Source organism: Austrofundulus limnaeus, unplaced genomic scaffold (genome assembly GCF_001266775.1).
Source record: "Austrofundulus limnaeus strain Quisiro unplaced genomic scaffold, Austrofundulus_limnaeus-1.0 Scaffold42, whole genome shotgun sequence".
Lineage (NCBI taxonomy): Eukaryota > Metazoa > Chordata > Actinopteri > Cyprinodontiformes > Rivulidae > Austrofundulus > Austrofundulus limnaeus.
The window spans coordinates 2,354,803-2,373,028 of NW_013952444.1; the positions used below are offsets into that span (position 1 = coordinate 2,354,803).

Consider the following 18,226-nt stretch of genomic DNA (forward strand, 5'->3'; position numbering starts at 1 on the left):
CATTTAGATATGATGGGTCACATATTAAAAAAAAAATTAGTTTAAAAGTTATAAAAACTAAACAGCCTACAGTATTTTTACAGTCTTTATTTTACAGTTAAAATATATATTTATCAAATAAAGTCTAATGTTACAACTAATCATGGATCCCTTTAATATCTTTAAAACTGACCAAGTTTTAGTCACCTTTGTGTTGGCTCGTGTTTGCTGTAGCAGCTATTTTGAATCGGGTTGGCTTGAAATCATAAAAACAGTAGATTATTTCTAAGCAAAACCCTTGTTTGATAGTGCTCAGAATTCACCATGCATGGGATCAACATTTTATGATGGACGATTTTTATTTGTTATGAATAAACATTTTATTGGAGGGGTTAACTTTTCTGCCCGCTCCCCCTCAAGGCCGTCCCTCTCATCCATGCTGTTCCCCACCTGGTGGGATGGGCGGAGCCTCGGGTTGTGGTTTAATGATTCAAGGCCACAGCTGTTGAGTTAGACAGATATGGAAAGAGAAGGGACGAGGAAAGACCGAGAGAGAGTTGGAGAGGAATTTAATACTGACATTTCATTGTAAGTCAGGTAGAGACAGAAAATAGTAACTGAAAGTAAAGGTAAAGTAAAACTAGAGGGGTTGTTTGGTTTGTAGAGTCAGTCAGGTTACAGAAGCAACTCAACGAGACTTTAATCAGTGCAGGTTGATCATTTTGTCTCCTTTTGATCCATGCGGCCTTCACAGACTGAACACCTCTACTGACCACACCTCCTGCAGGTAAGCTTAACACTCAGTTTTAGACTTTTTATAACTGCACACCACATAAAAACAATGCGTTTACCTGTTAAAAATACACATTTCACAAACAAACACATGGATTTTAAACATCAGATCCAAGGCTGTTTTTATATAAATATATGTAATGTTAAATAATTAAAAGTAGAACAGGAACATTGGGTTTAAAAAACAATGATTTACTTGTGGTTATAAAGCCATAAAGTCCTGATGTAAAAGGCATCTTAAATAGACCGGAGCTGTTTTTATTACAGTACATCTTATGAGGATTTGTCTGTAGTTACACATTCCCATGAATTATTAATAAAGCAGCAGGAAGTGTACAGTGTGCTGGCTGCACGGGTGTGATGATGGAGGCTCGTGTTCCTGCTGCACATTTAGAGAACTGTCCGATTTCCCTGCCCACAATCACTTCCTGCACACAGATCCTAAACGCAGGTATTWTTGTAGTTCATATCTGTCAGTGATAGATCTGGGATGAATAAAGAAGCAGCAGAATGAGCCGGTTTCTGGGGATCTCTGTCTTGCCTCAGGTTAATCTCAGTTGAGGTTTCTCATTATTAAATGTTAACTTGTGTGCTATAAAGGTTATAACTCCGATTTGTGCTTGATTTATTTCTTTATGGTTCCTCAAAGGCTTACATATTGTATTTGTGCACAGTTCTTATTGGTTAATAAAACCCCCCTAAGGCAAATCTCTKTTTACAGGTGATTCTGCAGTTGTATGAGCTTCCATGCCTTCTTATCAGGCCGGTGTCTCTTCAGCTGATAAAGCACAGCCGAAAATGTCTCATTTCTGTGGCTGGAAGTGCAGCATAGATCCTAATCTGTTTTTATCTTCTGTCCGGATCTTCATCAAAGCAGCAGAAACTTTATAAGTCCTCTGTCAGAGTTTTTGCAGCTCTATTACTCTCCAGCTTTATGAGTCGCTCGAACGTCCCGTCTAATCTCYGAGCCGTTCAATGTTCAGGGTGAGGCAGCAATAATTTGGGGTCACACGGAGGGTGCAACCATCGTGAGCAAACAGCTTGTTCAGTGCAGGAGTGTGTGTTTAGTTTCTTATTATGCTCTGGTCAATACTGCATTCAATGCTCTCCTAATATCTGCAAAATTAAAAAAAGATAAAATGAAAAAAAAAGAAATGTTTGCAGAGATTTTGTAAACAGGTTGTGTGTGTTTACCATGTCCCCACATGTTGCTTTGTTTACTGAACTCAATTTAAACCCCTACAATTATATTGGTGGTTAATAATTTGTGACATTACTGCACAAATGCATGTAGTGAAAATGCATGTTAATGAATAAAGCTGCTGGGATGTGTCAGCCTTCTCTCAGCTTCCTGCTGACTGTCCATCATTAGCCTGCATTATTCAGCAGTCCTCGTGCTGWTCCACATGCACGGGGAATAAATTGAGTCTTTTTACAGCATACACTTATAATAGTGTCCACACATAGCAGCATTCACAATATAGTTTTCCTGCTATTTACTTTTCTGTTTCTACTTTGTGCTATTTGAGCCAATAACATATCAAACATTCTGCTCATTCTGGAGATGTGACAGGTTTTGTAACTTTTATACTTCTGAAAATATTTAACCTTGTAAACAAATCTTTTTCCTACAGAAATTCACAGAGATCTCTTAAATTCCATCCAAACATTGTTTTCTGAAAGCTGCTTTATACTGTACCTGTCTGTCTGGGTCTTCTTGTGTTTTTTGTTTTTAGCTGTTGTTCTAACACTTGTAACATTAACTATTTTTATATACATTTAGCTTTTAGGTATTTTTCTAGGTTTTAGCTGTTGTTCTATTACTTTTAACTTTATACTTTCAGCTTTTAGCTTGATTTAGGTTTTAGCTGGTGTTCTGCTACTTGTAACTTTAAATAGTTTTTAGCTGCTTTTAGTGTTTAGATAGTTTTAGTTTTTAGCTTTTGTTCTGTTACTTATATTTACCCAGTTTTTGCTACTTATAACTGAACTAATTGTAGTTTTTAATTGTCTTTCCGCTACTTGTAACTTTAACTAGCTTTTAGCTACTTTTAGCTTTTAGCTGTTGTCCTGCTGTTTTTAGCTCTACCTAGTTGCTTTTGCTACTTTTAGCTTTGAGCTACTTTTAGTTTTTAGCTATTGTTCTGCTACTTTTAGCTTGACCTAGTTTTCTGCTACTTTTAGCTTTACATATTTTTGCTACTTGTAGTTTTTAGCTATCATTTTTGCATTTTTTAGTCAGCCTTTAGCTTCTTTTGTTGTTTAGCTAACATTTAGTTTACTTCAGAAAGTGTTTTAACATTTTAGCATCTTTTTGGAGAAACCCCCAGCTGCAGACCGCAGAACAAGGCGGGGTCGGATAATAGGCGAGGTCGGACGTCTGACCCTTCCCTCAACTCTAAAATTAATCAACCCCAGATGCTAAATTCTAAAATTAACCACTCCCAATGTTTCAAGCCTCSCATTAAGATGTTCCGACAAGCTGTGACCACGCCCATTATACGTCTGACCACGCCTACTGTCCGACCCTGCCCCGATCTGTGGACCGCAGCCGGGGGTACTTGTTTTTTTTTTCTTTTTTTGTGTAAAATGTTTGATTTGTCTTGTTGCAACAAATCAGTCTTTTATTTTGAAATATATTCCCTTCTTCCTGCAGTGATGGAGAAGCAGGTCCAGGACCTGAAGCATCAGCTAGAAAAGCAGTGTCTGATCAACCAAGAACTGCAGAGGCAAAACAAAGACTTGGGTGAGTAAAACAAATGTTATATCTCCTTCATTTAAAGTTGCAGACAGCCAAGATAGAAGGGCCTAAACTGAATATAACAAAAAGTCAATCAAGGCAGCAGCATGGACTGATGGCTGATGTTATAACTAAAAGTTGCTCATACACAGAAATAATTTTTTTACCAGTGTTTGCGTCGATGATCTGTTATTGATGTTGATGTGATGCAAGTTTCCTTCAATGCTTTTTTGCATTAAGTACTTTTCTTCCTGTTTTTTATTCCACAGAACAACGTCTAAGAGAGAAAGATAGGCTTTTACAAGAGCTGCACAGTCAATATCATGATCTCGGTACAACATCACTTCACACACATCGGCTGTATAGATGCACACATTTTAAGTGACCCGAGATGATTTTTTGTTTGGGTTTGTTTGTCCTCATCAGAGTGTCCCTCCCTGAGCAGCAGCGAGGGTGAACCTGAATTCAGAAAGAGTCGCGCGGCTGTCTTCGCCCCCGAACCGATTCACGAAGCTGTGGAGATCTCACGCAACAAAGTCAAGAAGACGGTCAGGTTAGTGATGAGAARATGTCCGCTGGTTTTTATTAGTATTACCAACCTCAGAGTAAAGCACGATAGTTTGTATGTTGGCTGATTGAACTCTTTCCATCACCAGCGAGACCAGTCTGATTGTCAAAGCCATCCAGAAGAACGACTTCCTGAGCCGCCTYGATGATGAGCAGATAGCCATGATGGTGGACCTTTTAAAGGCTTCTCAGTGCAAACCTGGGGAGGAGGTCATCAGCGAGGGGTCTGAAGGAGACAGCATGTACATTGTTGCAGGTGAAGACTTGATTTGAAAATATCTACTGTTCCATTTTTACTTCAAATACCAGCATTAGCTTACTTTTTTTGTGCAACATATTTAATTTGATAAAAATTCTTATTTGCTTGTCCTTTTAGGCGGCGAGCTGATTGTCACCCAGGCTGGCCGGGACCTCCGGACTCTCACCAAGGGAGATGTTTTCGGAGAGTTGGCCATCCTGTACAACTGCAAACGAACAGCAACAGTCAGAGGTATACCTCTTTAATAAACAGTGTAATAATGCCTATTGGGTGATAAGTGGAAAACAAATGTTTTGTGAAAAGCAGACATATCATGCCAAATCCACTTTGTTAGCCGTTAAATGTATTTTGTCGTGTACTTCTCTAGGAGTGCAGAAAAGTTGAATTTAGTCTCTCCCGGTGCAGCACAGACTTCTTTATATTTTGTTTGGGTCATATTTTTCAACTTGTTCAGTTTTCTGTATTTTATATGGTTTTCTGAACTACTATGTCAAATTATTTGCGACAAATCAAACAAATAAGGTCTGGACTTACCATTACAATTTGGACTTCTTCATTCTCTTCTCACTGTGGGTCAGACTCTGACTCCAACATGTAAGACTGGATGGACAAGTCTTCCCKTTGTTGACCTCTTATTTTGGAAAGAAAAAAATTCCTGTGTTGCTATATAGTCGTAAACCCCTCTATCAAACTGGAATGGACCAGTCTGGAAGCTGGAGGGGGGCGGGGCATGAAGCGTCCCATTCAGATTTAAAGAAACAGCCTCAAAATGAGACACATTTYGGAAAAGTGGTGAAAAAGGGGCATGTGGAGTTTGCAATAAGGAGGAATTCAGACCAAATGATTGCAGTTTCATTTTATTTAGACCTAAACTGCATGATTTTAATGWGCAAAATAAGGATTTAATGCTAATGGCACACAAGAAATGGAGTCAATTGTTTCTTTTGGTGAAGGAAACTAAATCAAAAACAATGTAAAAATGACTGCAACAGCAGCGAGGAGGTCAAATGGTGCTGCCWTGGTAATTCAATCTTACTGAATAAGCACTAATACAGTATATTATATATCTAATATATTTTTTGTGTCTATGTTGCTGCATCAACTATGCCAACACTAATCTTTCAAGAGGACCACTCATGATTTTACCAGACTTTTTGTTATGAATAAATAGCGACCAATAAGAAGTCACTATTTAAAATTTTTTACTCATATGGCAAAGCTGTTTTTTTAATACCTAACTTTGCTAAAAGTATGATCTCAACTTTTGTTTTCTTGATTCTTTGGTTTAAGATGCTTCTAACTCRGTTTGGTTCAAGAAATATATAATAACTAATCTATATCAGTGAACTTTTACCTTTAGTGAAACTAGAGTGCTTGAAAATAAATCATGAAATAGGTGAGGAGCATCCACAGACTCCAGGGCTTGAGAAAAGTCGATAAAATTAATTTAGAAGCTCATTTTCTGTAAAATAAGTTGTATTAATATGAGTAATAAAGTGTCCGTATGATCAAAACATATTTTGTGGCTGAATATGTTTTCCTCACGATGCAGCAAAGACCCTTGTTCATCTGTGGTGTATGGAGCGACAGACCTACAGAACTATTATTACCAACAAGTCCAAGAAGAAACGGGAGCAGCTCATGGGCTTCCTGAAGACGTGAGGATTTTATTTTTTCTAMYGAATGTTCTTTGAWACRTTYATCTGCTCTTTGATCATGTTTTTAACTTTGTTTCTTCATTTCACCAGGTCTCACACTCTGAAGGACTTAAACGATATGCAGTTGTCAAAGATTATCGACTCTATGGAGGAGGTGAGGACCCCCAAGGAAATTACTTTTTCTTAGGAGAGCACATTCTAGTACACTTAATTGAACAAACTTAAAACACTTGGAATGTAGTTGCTCATCGAGGTACATGTGAAAAAAAATGATAGCAATGCARAAAAACAACCTGGTATGTATCTGGTGTAGGAGGGGAGCTTAAGGTGGCGTTAAGCTTCTCCTACATCTCTCATACACAAGGTTATGAGGAAACTTTTACCAAGGTATTTCTCATTAATTGTAAAAATCTTGACTGTGCGAAGTGAAAAGTGACACAATAAGTGAACGTTCAGACGAGTTCAAGTTGATTCATAAAAGACTATGCAATCATTTATTTACACAAATTGAACAAATCACAAATTACACTTAATTGTGGGTATTCCTATAAAAAGTGTCCAAGTTAAATGAGATAAAACCCACGTCCGAATTTCAATTCACATCAACTTAGATTACTTATATAGAACAGTAAAACATCAGTTCTGATGTTAACAACCAAACAATTTTACTGGCACTTTCAGCTTAAGTTTTGGCAAATTAAGAGCAAAGAAAAGGAGGAAAGTAAGGTTAGTAGGTTACTACTTTTACTTTATCAAAGTGTGGGTCAACCGGATCAGTACGTCTTTTCTAAGCTCAGGGGTCCACATGACACGTCACCCCGAACACGTCAGCTTTACCTGGTGATGTCTTCTTAAGACACCCTCTTGGTAGGAACTGTCTCGCCTCCGATCAGTTAGGGAACTGATTATCGGCTCGCTTACCGGTCATTGGCGATGTAGGTGTTTTTCAGGTAACTTTTCGTCTGTTTCAGTCCAAGCCAGAAAAATTCAAGCTGTACATACGGTCCCTTCTTTTCAAAATAAAATCTCCCCATGGGAAGTAAAACACACTTTAGAGCCTTGAAGCCTCGGGGTGGGACTGCCGGCGGCGTGCGGGGTCCCGGCTGTTAAGTCTTCCCTAGTTAGCTCATGGGCTAAGACTTAAAAAGCCAAACTGAGTCCCTCCGGAGAGAAACTCAGCTGTCTTCCTAGGTTGGAGTCAGGAAGAAAAGTGTGTCGCTCAAAGCCATCCGGGTTAGTAAAAGAAACGGACAATCTTTGGTTCCGCCCTCAGGATTAGAGATGAGTCAGAGAAAGAAAGATAAAGATTTGCCAGGGCGCCAGCCCAAGGTTAAAATTCTATGGCTGTTCACAACAGGATGATAACCTTTCTTCAGCTTTCTTCTGATAGACTCTAAGAGAAATCACTGCAAAACATTWATGATGATTAATTAACATTTCTGTTTATAATTAGTTCTGAACATTCTGTTAGTCCAGATAAATGAAAGATTTTCTCAGGAAAAATCCACAATTATATTACTGTGTTCACAGTAAAATAAAAACAGTGATTTACATAAAAACACAATGAAAACATTGTAATGAGATTCTCTGTGATTTTTTTATACCATTATTAATCTTTTAAGGCACGATAAAAGAAAAGAAGTGGTTCCACTTTTCTTGTGACAGTCATTATCATGATTTAACAAATGCATAAACATTCTCAGTTAAACAACAAATGAATCATGAACAGAAGAGATTGTTCTGTCCATTATCTGATTAAGAGAACTGAGGAGTTCTCTTCTACGGTTGGAATGACCTGTCATGGCCTAAATAGAGTTCAGTTTGTGACAGAGTTCCTGTCCTCTCGTCAGGCCTGTGCAAGGCCTGCTTTGAGGCAATAAATCTTGTTTCTTCACTCGAGGTGACCCCTACACTAGTACCTAATGGGAACCACATCTAGTATCAACCAGGTATGCCTCCTGTAAGTACAAGGCAACAAATCACTTCCTGTAGGTACCAGGTGTGTACCAGTAAGTACCAGTGAAGTACTCAGTATGGTTATTATGGTTAGTGGGGATGGATATAAAATCCGTATGAGCGRAGCCCCCCTAAGTGGGCCCATTGCTCTCCCCCAAAAATACACTGGTCTTTACTCAAACCTTCTCGTCCCTCGGATGAAGGACACAACATTAGAAACACTCAGTGTTCTGAGCTTCTCAGGATCCATAAAGGGGTCCCCAAGAATTCTTTCCTTTGACCACTCAGAGCCAGGCAGTGGTCCAAGCAGTGCAAAGAGGTTTGTGGTTCAATGCCACAGGCATCACACAGACCATTGTCATGGAGTCTCATCACCATTTTGTGGCGGTTGAGCAGAYTGTGCCCAATTAGGACTCCAACCAGTGTGCTTAGAGTTTTCCTTGTCAGGGCAATGAGAGCTTTCCCAAACCTTAGATTTGGGCCGTTAATCAGTTCCCGTGCCTGTCTACAGTCCGTCAGCTCCCTCCAGCGGATGGAGTGTTAATGTCTAATCCAGGCCTGTAGGGCAGTCCTACAGACTGTTGTTGAGGTACCTACATACAACAGGCTCTGGTCCTTTGAAGTAAGCCTGACTGCCAGCTTTTGCGAGGTAGTCAGCTGTCTCGTTACCATAAATGCCAGAATGTCCTGGTATCCATTTAACAGTGACGTTATCTCTCCCCAGTTGGTTGACTGCTTCAGCACACTCCCAAGCCAGAAATGACAAAGTGTGGCCCTCTGAGAGCTTTAACAGCAGCTTGGCTATTTGTTAGGATGAATATTTCCTTCTGTGTACACTGAAGGTCTTTGAGAGATGCCACTCACTGGTGGACTGCATAYATTTCAGCTTCAGATACAGTTGCAAAACAACCTAGTGGGTATTTATGCTCTCTGGTTGTGCAAAAATCAGCACCCCTGCACCTACTGACCCCTTCAGAAGGGATCCATCTGTAAAACAGTAGAAATGATTGGGAGACATGTCCGTCRTAGAGAGAAATACTCATGCACTGGGCTGTACTATATTACTACCAATAAAAAGTACTTTTTGCATTTTAGTAATTTGGAATAAATAGACGTAATTTAGGTCAGTCATGATCCTTTTAGATAATGCTTATTACTTTTCTCCTCATTTTTCTCTCTTCCAGGTAAAATTTCAGGACCAAGAAGTGATAGTCCGTGAAGGAACAGAAGGAAACACGTTCTACATCATCCTCAAAGGCGAGGTAGCTCAAATCCAGGGTCTAAATTTCAGATTTTCTCCACACACACCGTGCACATTTGATCTTCTTTTGCTCTAATGTGCGAATCTCCTCTCAGGTGCTGGTGACCAAGAATGTGAACGGACATCAAAAGATGATTCGCAGGATGGGAAAAGGGGAGCACTTCGGGGAGCAGGCGCTCATACGGTAAACATGGAACCGTAACTCAGCYCTAACTAATTTTTTTTCCCTCTAGAACCTTTGAGGAGCATCCGCGGCTCTGTGCACACTTCCTGCTGCCAATGCAACAGGACTGATGGACGTAGATTATTTATTTATAAAATGCATGAAGAAAACMACACAGCAGAATAAATGACAGCGTTTCAGCTGCAGGAATAAAATATTTGTTTAATAAACCCAAAATCATCAGTATTCTCATGTTTTTCTGTTTTGTGAAGCTTCCCAAAAGGCAAACAAATGCATGCATTTCAGTTATTCAACACGCACATCCATTAGATATGATTTTAAAACATATAGAATACTTTGATTTTCAAAATAAAATACTGCTTTAATGAAATCACTTTGGGCCAGTGTTGAGTAATCTCACTCTGTTTTATTAATCATCTTTCTGAACTTTAATCAATGTGTCTCAAGTCTATTTTTTTAGGTTTTCACCTGTGTGTATGTTCTGGTGATGCATGCAGTTGCAAATGAATTTTTGTGTTTATCTTCCTGCAGGGAGATCCTGAGGACTGCCACCTGCACTGCTGACGGCCCTGTTACATGCTTCTCCATAGACAAGGAGTACGTTTGAAAAAAACCCAGAATTTATTCATTCAAGCTCTGAACAGAGCAATATTTGCAGTCTCTGTTGTGTTTTCAGTGATCCCCCACAGCCTGAAAATGTTTTTGCTGTTTTAGGGTTTTTGAAGAGACAATCCCCGTGGAGCACCTGGAACTGTTCGACGAGTACGTATCACCAAACCTGTCAGGATTATGAAGTCTATTATATTACAGATATAAAGTCCTATAATCCTATTTTTGTTGTATAAAAGAATTATCTCCAACAAAGCTTTCTAATACATTATTTTATCAATTGAAATTATTGAAATTCTATGATTTGGTTTACTTATTTAATTTAAAAATGTATTTATTTCTTTAAAAACAAAATTAATTCTATATACAATTGAAGAATTTTTTTAAATAAAAATTATAGTATTTTATTGGTTACGTATAAGGCTCAAAAAACATATTACCTTTAAGCATCCAATTAAATTTTGAGAAATTTATTATTATTTTAAGGGGATAGAGATGTTGCGAAACCTAAATTTCGAACCAGTTTGAAGGAACAGTGTTAATCCAAGGAGTAAATTATGGAATAATCTGGAGAGCGATGTTAAAAATGCCAGAATGATAAAAGTAGGTTTGTTGAAGAAATATGGAATAGTATAATGTGTATGTTTGTTGTTTGAGAAGAAGTTGATGTTGTTTGTTTTTATTTGTAGATTAGTWTTGTCTGAATTTAGATTTTTGGAAAATATGGGGCAGATACATTTTATTTTATTTGTGAATTGTATTTTTTTTATTGCATATATATAATTTATTCTGCTCTCACTTGGTCTTGTTGTGTTTTTTTAACATCTAGCTCCAAAGTGATGCAGGAGGCTCAAGCTCCAGAAAAGTCGAGGTGAGAAACTGAAAGACCGATGAGACCATGTGAGACCTCTGTACACAAACTTAGTTTTCTAGGTGTCCTTTGATCGTTTAGTGCTCTTAGTATGTGGTGGGGGTGACTCTCAGCTACTGCCACAGCAAATTTTAGCTCAWTGTTTGGAAAAYTGACAGTTATAATCATTTTAGTGTTTGCCAAAATGGATTACCCCCCCTCGGTTGTTCCAAAACAAAATTTTGTTGTGCTCTGTACAATGACAAATAAAGGCATTTTCTGATTTTATTTGATCTAATTGCACAGCATACCTTCAGTTTTATTATTGAAAGATCATTTTGTTTGTTCATCTATCCAGTATTTCATTTTTGAGTGTTTTATTGTTTTATGGAATTCAGATTTTTTGCTATTTTAGTCACTTACTTTCTTATCATGTGTTCGATTGATTGTACAGATATTTAGTCAAATAAGTTTTTTTTTTCAAATAAGATTGAAATAAATTCATATATAAAATAAAGATTAACCCAACTGAATAAAAATGCCACAAATTAGCTTTATCAAATGGGTTAAAATGTTTTTCTCTCAGTCTCAGCTCYTCTTTGAAGTTCAAGGATCTGGTTCCAGTCTTTTATCAGGAGGGGCGTCATCAGGGGGATCCCGTCACACTCGGAGTGGGAGGGTTTGGTCGTGTGCAGTTGGTGAGTTGYGTTGTGTTTTACTCAACAACGCTTTGCGATCTCATTAGCCTAAGTCAAAAATAGTGATGATTGTTTTTTTGATATTCGTAGATGACCACAATAACTCATGGTAAATACTACGCCATGAAGCGAGTCAGCAAGAAGCAAATCGTTGCAAAGAGACAAGAAGAGCACATGCTGTTTGAGAAGAAGATCCTCAAAGCGATCCAGTGTGACTTCATTGTCAAGTATCTGCTGAACTTTGTAATCTTTTCAAAATATCATGTTCCAGCTGATTGCACACCGTGTCTAAAAATATTGTCTTTGTTTTGTTATCTTTAGACTTTATGCAGCTTTTAAAGACACGAGGTATATCTACATGGTGATGGAGTTCTGTGGAGGAGGAGAGATCTGGACCAAACTTAAAGAAGTGTAAGGAACATTAAAGGGCCTGTGACATCAGATTTTTGTAATAAACATTAATGCGATTTTTGGAAGAATAACATTGATAACGTTGCAAAAACAAATTTCACGCMGCTGAGATGAACGGTTGTTGAGRTATTTGCATGTGAAGAAACAGGAAGTGATGTCAAAGGGGAATGTCTGCATGCAAACAGAGCGTTGTTACAACAGCCAACAACACAGACTGTAGRGAAGAATCTGATGTTCCTTTARATTATTTTGAGTCATTATCAAAGAGAGACAATGATAGAGTTGCAGTTCAAATAATTTTRTTTTACGAAACAAAGACCAGAGAGTTTACTTTATTAATGAGTTCCCCTTTGATGTCACTTCCTGTTTCATTTTGGCTGAGCCAAATTCAAAAGAAAATATGCCAGTTATGYKACAAAATGGGTAAAATCATGTGTAATATGCCAGTTTTCTCAAGTATAAATGTTTTCTTTGACTTTTTGTATTTGAAGGATAGGTGTGTCACAGGCACTTTAAAGAACAGCTAGAATTTTTGAGACCAAACTAGATAAAATCACAACAAATATGAAACCTGTTTTAGAGATTGAACTTTTCTGTAAGATTTGTGAGTTTTATTGGTTTTAAAACACACTTTATTGCATTTCGAGGTCACCACTTATAAAAATAAAAACGATTCAACCCTGTGTCGCAACCAGAGGGCGCTTCGATGAGACGGTCACCGTGTTCTGCACCGCCTGTGTGGTGGAGGCCTTCGCCTACCTCCACAAGAAGAGCATCATGTACAGAGACCTGAAGCCGGAGAACCTGATGCTGGACATGAGAGGCTACATCAAACTGGTGCGTCCTGAAATGTCCTGAAGACATTTTAAATTCTAACTAGAGAATTTGCATTTCCTGTGGAAAATGCAGTATGAATGGTTAATGCAGATTTTTTTTTGAAAGCTGCTGTAGAAGCTGAAAATGTTTAACAGCAAAACTGGATGTGAGTTAAGTTTGAACAGCTGACATTTGCTGAAAGTAGGTAAACAAAAGTAGACAGAAACAAGTTGAAATTAGCAGACAGATGGTGAACAGAGAATAAAAAGCTGACATTGGCAGAAAAACAAGGAAAAGAGTAAAAATAGCTAAAGCAGCTRAAATACGCACAAAAATAGATTAAAAAGTAGCTGAAAAGCTTAAATTTGCACAAAGATGCAGAAAAAGCACAAATGTTGAATTAGGCAGTAAGAAAATCACAAAATGTTGTAGTGAAAAAATGAATTAGCTAAAATTGCCACAAAGTGGCTAAAAAGGCAAAAAAACACAACTATGATTAGCAAAAATCAGCTAAAAGAAGCATAAAAACTTAAATTAGCAGAAAAAATGGACAAAAGCCTGAAATCTTTAAATTAACATAAGAATAGCTGAAGAGGCAGAAAAAAGCTAAAATTAGCAACAATAAAAAAGKTTAAGGAAGCTGAAATTAGCACAAAGAAGCTGAAAAAAGCAGGATTATAACAAAATTAAAGTAAAGATTTTAAATGGTTTTAAGCTGCTGAAAATAACTAATTTATTTCAATGAGGGGAAAAAACAGCAATAAAAGGTGAATAGTTCAAGTTACTGAAATACTATGGCATAAATGAGCTGAATATTTTATGAATTATTAAACTGATTCTGAAAAATGTGCAGCACAAAAATGGATCATTTAACATCATTCACAATATTGAAACGATCCACTAAGCCAACGTTAACTAAACCAACATTAAGCATATGGACACGTCTAATAATATAAATATGATAAATAATCWTATTTGTGTGGCAATCTTTACTTAGGTCGACTTTGGTTTTGCGAAGGAGTTGATGCGAGGCGAGAAAACGTACTCTTTTGTCGGCACTCCTGAGTACATGGCTCCAGAGATTATCAAGAACCAGGGCCACGACTTTGCAGTTGACTTTTGGTCCCTGGGCATCCTGATCTTTGAACTTTTGGTGGGAAGGTAAGACACTTTAGACTTATGTCTCAAAAACTTATCTAAATGACCTTGCACACATTTAAAATCACTCAGGTTTGTTTATTTAGAGCCAGAAAGACATTGTAGCTTTAATGTAGACCAGCAGGTGGCAGAAGAGATGTACGGTTGCAGCTGATTGTTGAACATTTAAAGACATAAACATGACAACTCTTTTCTAATTTTGTTTATTTATTATTTTATTTCAAATTTGCCAGCCCACCGTTTTCAAGCTCAGAGCCCCATAAGATTTACACCAAAATCTTGGACGGGGTGCTAAAGTATCCACCTTACATGAGTGAGGCATCCAAGTCCATCATCAGTAAACTGTGCAGGTAAGAAGACTTTAGTTTGTAGAAATAAAGAGAGCTATAAATAATTTCTCATAAATTGGAAGTGGATTGCACAAATTTGAAGTTAATGCAGTTCATTCAGTCATCTCAGAGACATGAATTATGAATCCTGCCTGCAGATAAAAACATCCCTACACACTGAGATGCTCCTGCATTTTCATGGTGGCTCATGATGTGTTTGGGTGGCATCTCCTCTCTCTGACTGCTGTTTGTTTTCAGACCTCGGCCTGGTCAGAGGTTAGGGAACACYAAGAATGGGATCAAAGACATCCGGCATCACAGGTAACCATGGCAACTTGTCATCTATCTCGGGCCGAGTCCAGAAAAGATGAATAAAAGTTGTTTGGTCACTCACCACTGCCTGCGCTGTTTATTAGCCACTTAAATGACATTTGAATCACCACTCAACTGAGTGATCAGAGTAATTTATAAAGTGTTTTAAAGGGCCTGTGACATCAGATTTTTGTAATAAACATCAATGCATTTTTGGAAGGATAACATTGATAACATGTGGCAAAATAAATTTCACGCCGCTGAGATGAACGGTTGTTGAGATATTTGCATGTGAAGAAACAGGAAGTGATGTCAAAGGGGAATGCCTGCATGTAAACAGAGCGTTGTAACAAACGCTAACAACACAGACTGTAGAGAAGAATCTGATGTTTCCTTAGATTATTTTTAGTCGCTATCAAAGAGAGATGAATAATTGTTAAAGTTTAAATAATTTTGTTTTACTAAACAAAGACCGGAGAGTTTATTTTATTAATGAGTTCCCCTTTGACGTCACTTCCTGTTTCACTTTGGCTGAGCCAAATTCAAAAGAAAATAGGACAGTTTTGTGACAAAATGGGTAAAATCATGTGTAATATGCCAATTTTCTTAAGTATAAAGATGTTTTCTTTGACTTTTTGTATTTGAAGGATAGGTGTGTCACAGGCACTTTAAGTGTTAAAGTTAAAATAGCATCACAACTTTGCGTATGTATGTCCACGTTTTTGGGTATGAATCAGGTATTTTGCCGCTAATTTCTTTTGTCTTTTCAGTCTACATTTTTTGACTTTGTATCTGTGAGACTGTATATTTAGCTATTTACGTTTTTCAGGTGGTTCAGCAATATGAACTGGCACAAGCTGCGCATGGGTCAGCTTGACGCTCCAACAGTCCGACTCATACGCAAGGCGAGTCAGAAACACATTTTTATCACTTTCTTATGTTTATATGAGAAAAAGAACCTGAGTTAAYAAAAGAAGAGACTGTAGTTGGTTTACTGGAGATCTCTTTGGGTTATTTTATGCTTTGATTAAAATTAAAAAGTGTACTTCAAGCTGACTGGAACCTTGGTGCATAGTTAATTAGATTATTTTTCTTTTCCACTAGTGTTGAGCAAAAACATTGTAATCAAGGGTTAGTCATAAACAGTGTCACAGATCTGTTTGGATTTTGTAGACTATTAAATCAAATCAATTTCTTTTATTTATTGAATCACTTCATACAATAAGGTGTAACATAAAGAAAATTCTGAACACTTACAGAAGATAAAAGAAAAAATACTAAAAGGAAACAWAAACTGTAAAACCAAAGAAGAAAGATACAGTATCAACAGTAATTTCGTACAGCGAGAGGCAAAAAAGGACCAACATGTCTGTGCCATATGTAAAATAAAACATTAAAAAATGTCACCAGCCTGTTTTCTGAGCTCTTTCTGAGTGTAAAATAGTTTAAAAATTTCTCACTGTTCTTACATTTTGCTAATTTTTGCTAAATGTTAATTTAAATGTTATGCGTTATGTCTTATTTAAATGTATAAATCTAAATGTAAAAATTAAAGCTTAAATGTTGCAGCTGCATTATGAAGTTGACATTTATGACTTTCAGAATGGAACACAGCCATTGTAGTGGGTGCGGCTTTTGATGTGACGTCATCATCCTGTGACTTAACCAACTGCGAATGCTGCTAACACTGCTAACGCTGATAATGCTGCTAATCCTGCTGATATTGCTGAAGATGGCATATGGACAGTCCTTGTGGTCCGGCAGTTTGAGTTGCAGCTTGACATTCCCCGCAACTGCAAGTTTGAAGTCTTGTAAAGAAGTGTTAGCAGCGTTAGCGTTTGCTTATGTCCCAGGATGATGACATCATAACAAGAGCTGAGCACCAACAACAAAGGCTGTGTTCCATTCCAAAATACTTAAATGTAAACTGTTGAATTTAGCTATAGCTATATTTAAACATCTTGTAAAAATGAGCAAAACGTAAGAGCAATGAGCTAAATAACATAGYCAATCCATCCACAGATTCATGTGTTTTTTTGCTAACAGACTGACAAACAACTCACACAATTAACCACTTTTACTAACAGCCAGTGATAGGAATGTAAATGTTTCAAACTACACTATAAGTTATGTGTAGCATTTTTTAAAAAGCATAAAACCATTTTATAGAACACCCGGAGTCCTGTATGTTGTTCCTAATTTAACAAAATTACTTTCCTTTTTCAGGGTCCCAGCTACATCAACTTTGATCAGTTTCCTCAGGACCACACGAAGGCGGATGAGGAGCTCTCCGGCTGGGACCGTGACTTCTGACTCTCCCGTTTGGGGTTCTAAAATCAAAGACACAGCTTTTGCCAAACAGCATTTTAAACTGTTCTTCACACCAGTTAATAGTGAAACTGCAGGGAGGCCCTTTAACAATATGTCCTGACGTTCCTCCTCRCTACTCTGAAACACGCAGCAGGTGTTGAGACGCGCTGTGAGGAGAGTGTGTCCCTGACAACGAAGTGTTAAATTCACATAACACTCTTCAGTGATCCTCAAAACCCCACTCAGCAGGTGAAAACTGAGAACAAATGTTTTTAGCATAAAAATATTCTCGTGTGTGTTTTTTATGTTCCTTGTTCTTTTGGATGAAAATGCAGGATATGAAAAAGCTGCCTGATGCTTTAATAGTCATAAAGTTGTTTATTATAAACTCTCTTATTTTTTTTCTTCATGTTTTGATAAAAGTGTCATAAATCATCCTGGTCAGGAGGCTTGTGGGATTCAGTCATATTAGCTTTAAAGCCCAATGTGAACAGGTTCAGGTGCTGTGATCAAATCTCAGCAGTGGAAGTATTTGAAGATTAGATGTGTTGCGGTGAACAACACATCAGGAAACTGACCTGTAACTATAAGGAGCTTAACTCTGGTGTTTGACAATAGCTGCAGCTGATGGTTGAGCTCTGGAGGTGYGCAGCTGCGTGGCGTGGCAGCAGGTTCCGAACCATCGTGTTCCCTCCCTGCTCATGCGTGCTCTGCGCCTGCTAAAAGTAGTTTTCCATATTAGAGAGTTGCGAGAAGGTAAACAGATTTTCTGGTGGGAAAAGACGCTCCAGCAGATGTTTCCTTCCTGGGAAAAAAGGGGAGAGAGAAAAAAAAACAAAACACTTTGAGGTGTTGAGTGTGATGATGAGAGAAGAGGCCCAGAGGAAACTCCATATGGAATCACAGTCTTCGCAGTAAAGGGCGCTTTCCTGTTCCTCTGCAGGTAGAGTTGAGGTTTGTTTGGAGCTCAGATGTTTGTGACAGGAGTAAACAGGATAAAACTGATGTAAGTCATTTTAAAAACAAATCTGAATTCTCATTTCAGTAATGTGTGAGTGTTGATTCAGCATTTACATCTTTGTCCTGTTTCTTATTTTCCAGAACATTCTTTTACAGACGTCAGCATATTTAGAGCTATTTTAGCTGTTAAAATATCAAAACTTTCAGCTTATTCAGGAGATGGGTGACATGACTTTTAGCTTTTGTAACTTTTATACAAAATAATTCATTTTAATTCATAAATATTTTCCCCATAGAAATACATTAGACATTCCTCAAGTCCTTCACCATCACTCATATAATTTATTCATTTAAATTATTTATTTTTGCTTCAGGAT

General features: G+C 37.6%; 2 protein-coding genes across 2 annotated transcripts in view; both read left to right on the forward strand.

The window, feature by feature from the left end:
• The window catches only part of LOC106516841 (keratin, ultra high-sulfur matrix protein-like), a 4,249-nt gene extending 2,917 nt beyond the window's left edge, over positions 1-1,332 (forward strand). The window contains exon 2 of the mRNA XM_014007396.1: positions 1,318-1,332. Coding sequence (XP_013862850.1) covers positions 1,318-1,332 — 15 coding nt within the window. The remainder of the gene's footprint in view (positions 1-1,317) is intronic.
• prkg3 (protein kinase cGMP-dependent 3) lies at positions 518-17,329 on the forward strand. The gene is made up of 22 exons (XM_014007553.1): positions 518-766; positions 3,428-3,517; positions 3,781-3,843; positions 3,938-4,064; positions 4,168-4,334; positions 4,455-4,568; positions 5,890-5,995; positions 6,086-6,149; positions 9,136-9,213; positions 9,308-9,396; positions 9,928-9,993; positions 10,111-10,158; positions 10,835-10,876; positions 11,442-11,553; positions 11,644-11,780; positions 11,875-11,964; positions 12,660-12,801; positions 13,778-13,941; positions 14,172-14,288; positions 14,526-14,588; positions 15,409-15,484; positions 16,806-17,329. The coding sequence occupies exons 2-22, from the start codon at positions 3,430-3,432 to the stop codon at positions 16,890-16,892; spliced, it is 2,040 nt and encodes a 679-aa protein (XP_013863007.1). The 5' UTR covers positions 518-766; positions 3,428-3,429; the 3' UTR covers positions 16,893-17,329.
• Positions 17,330-18,226: the final 897 nt, after the last annotated feature.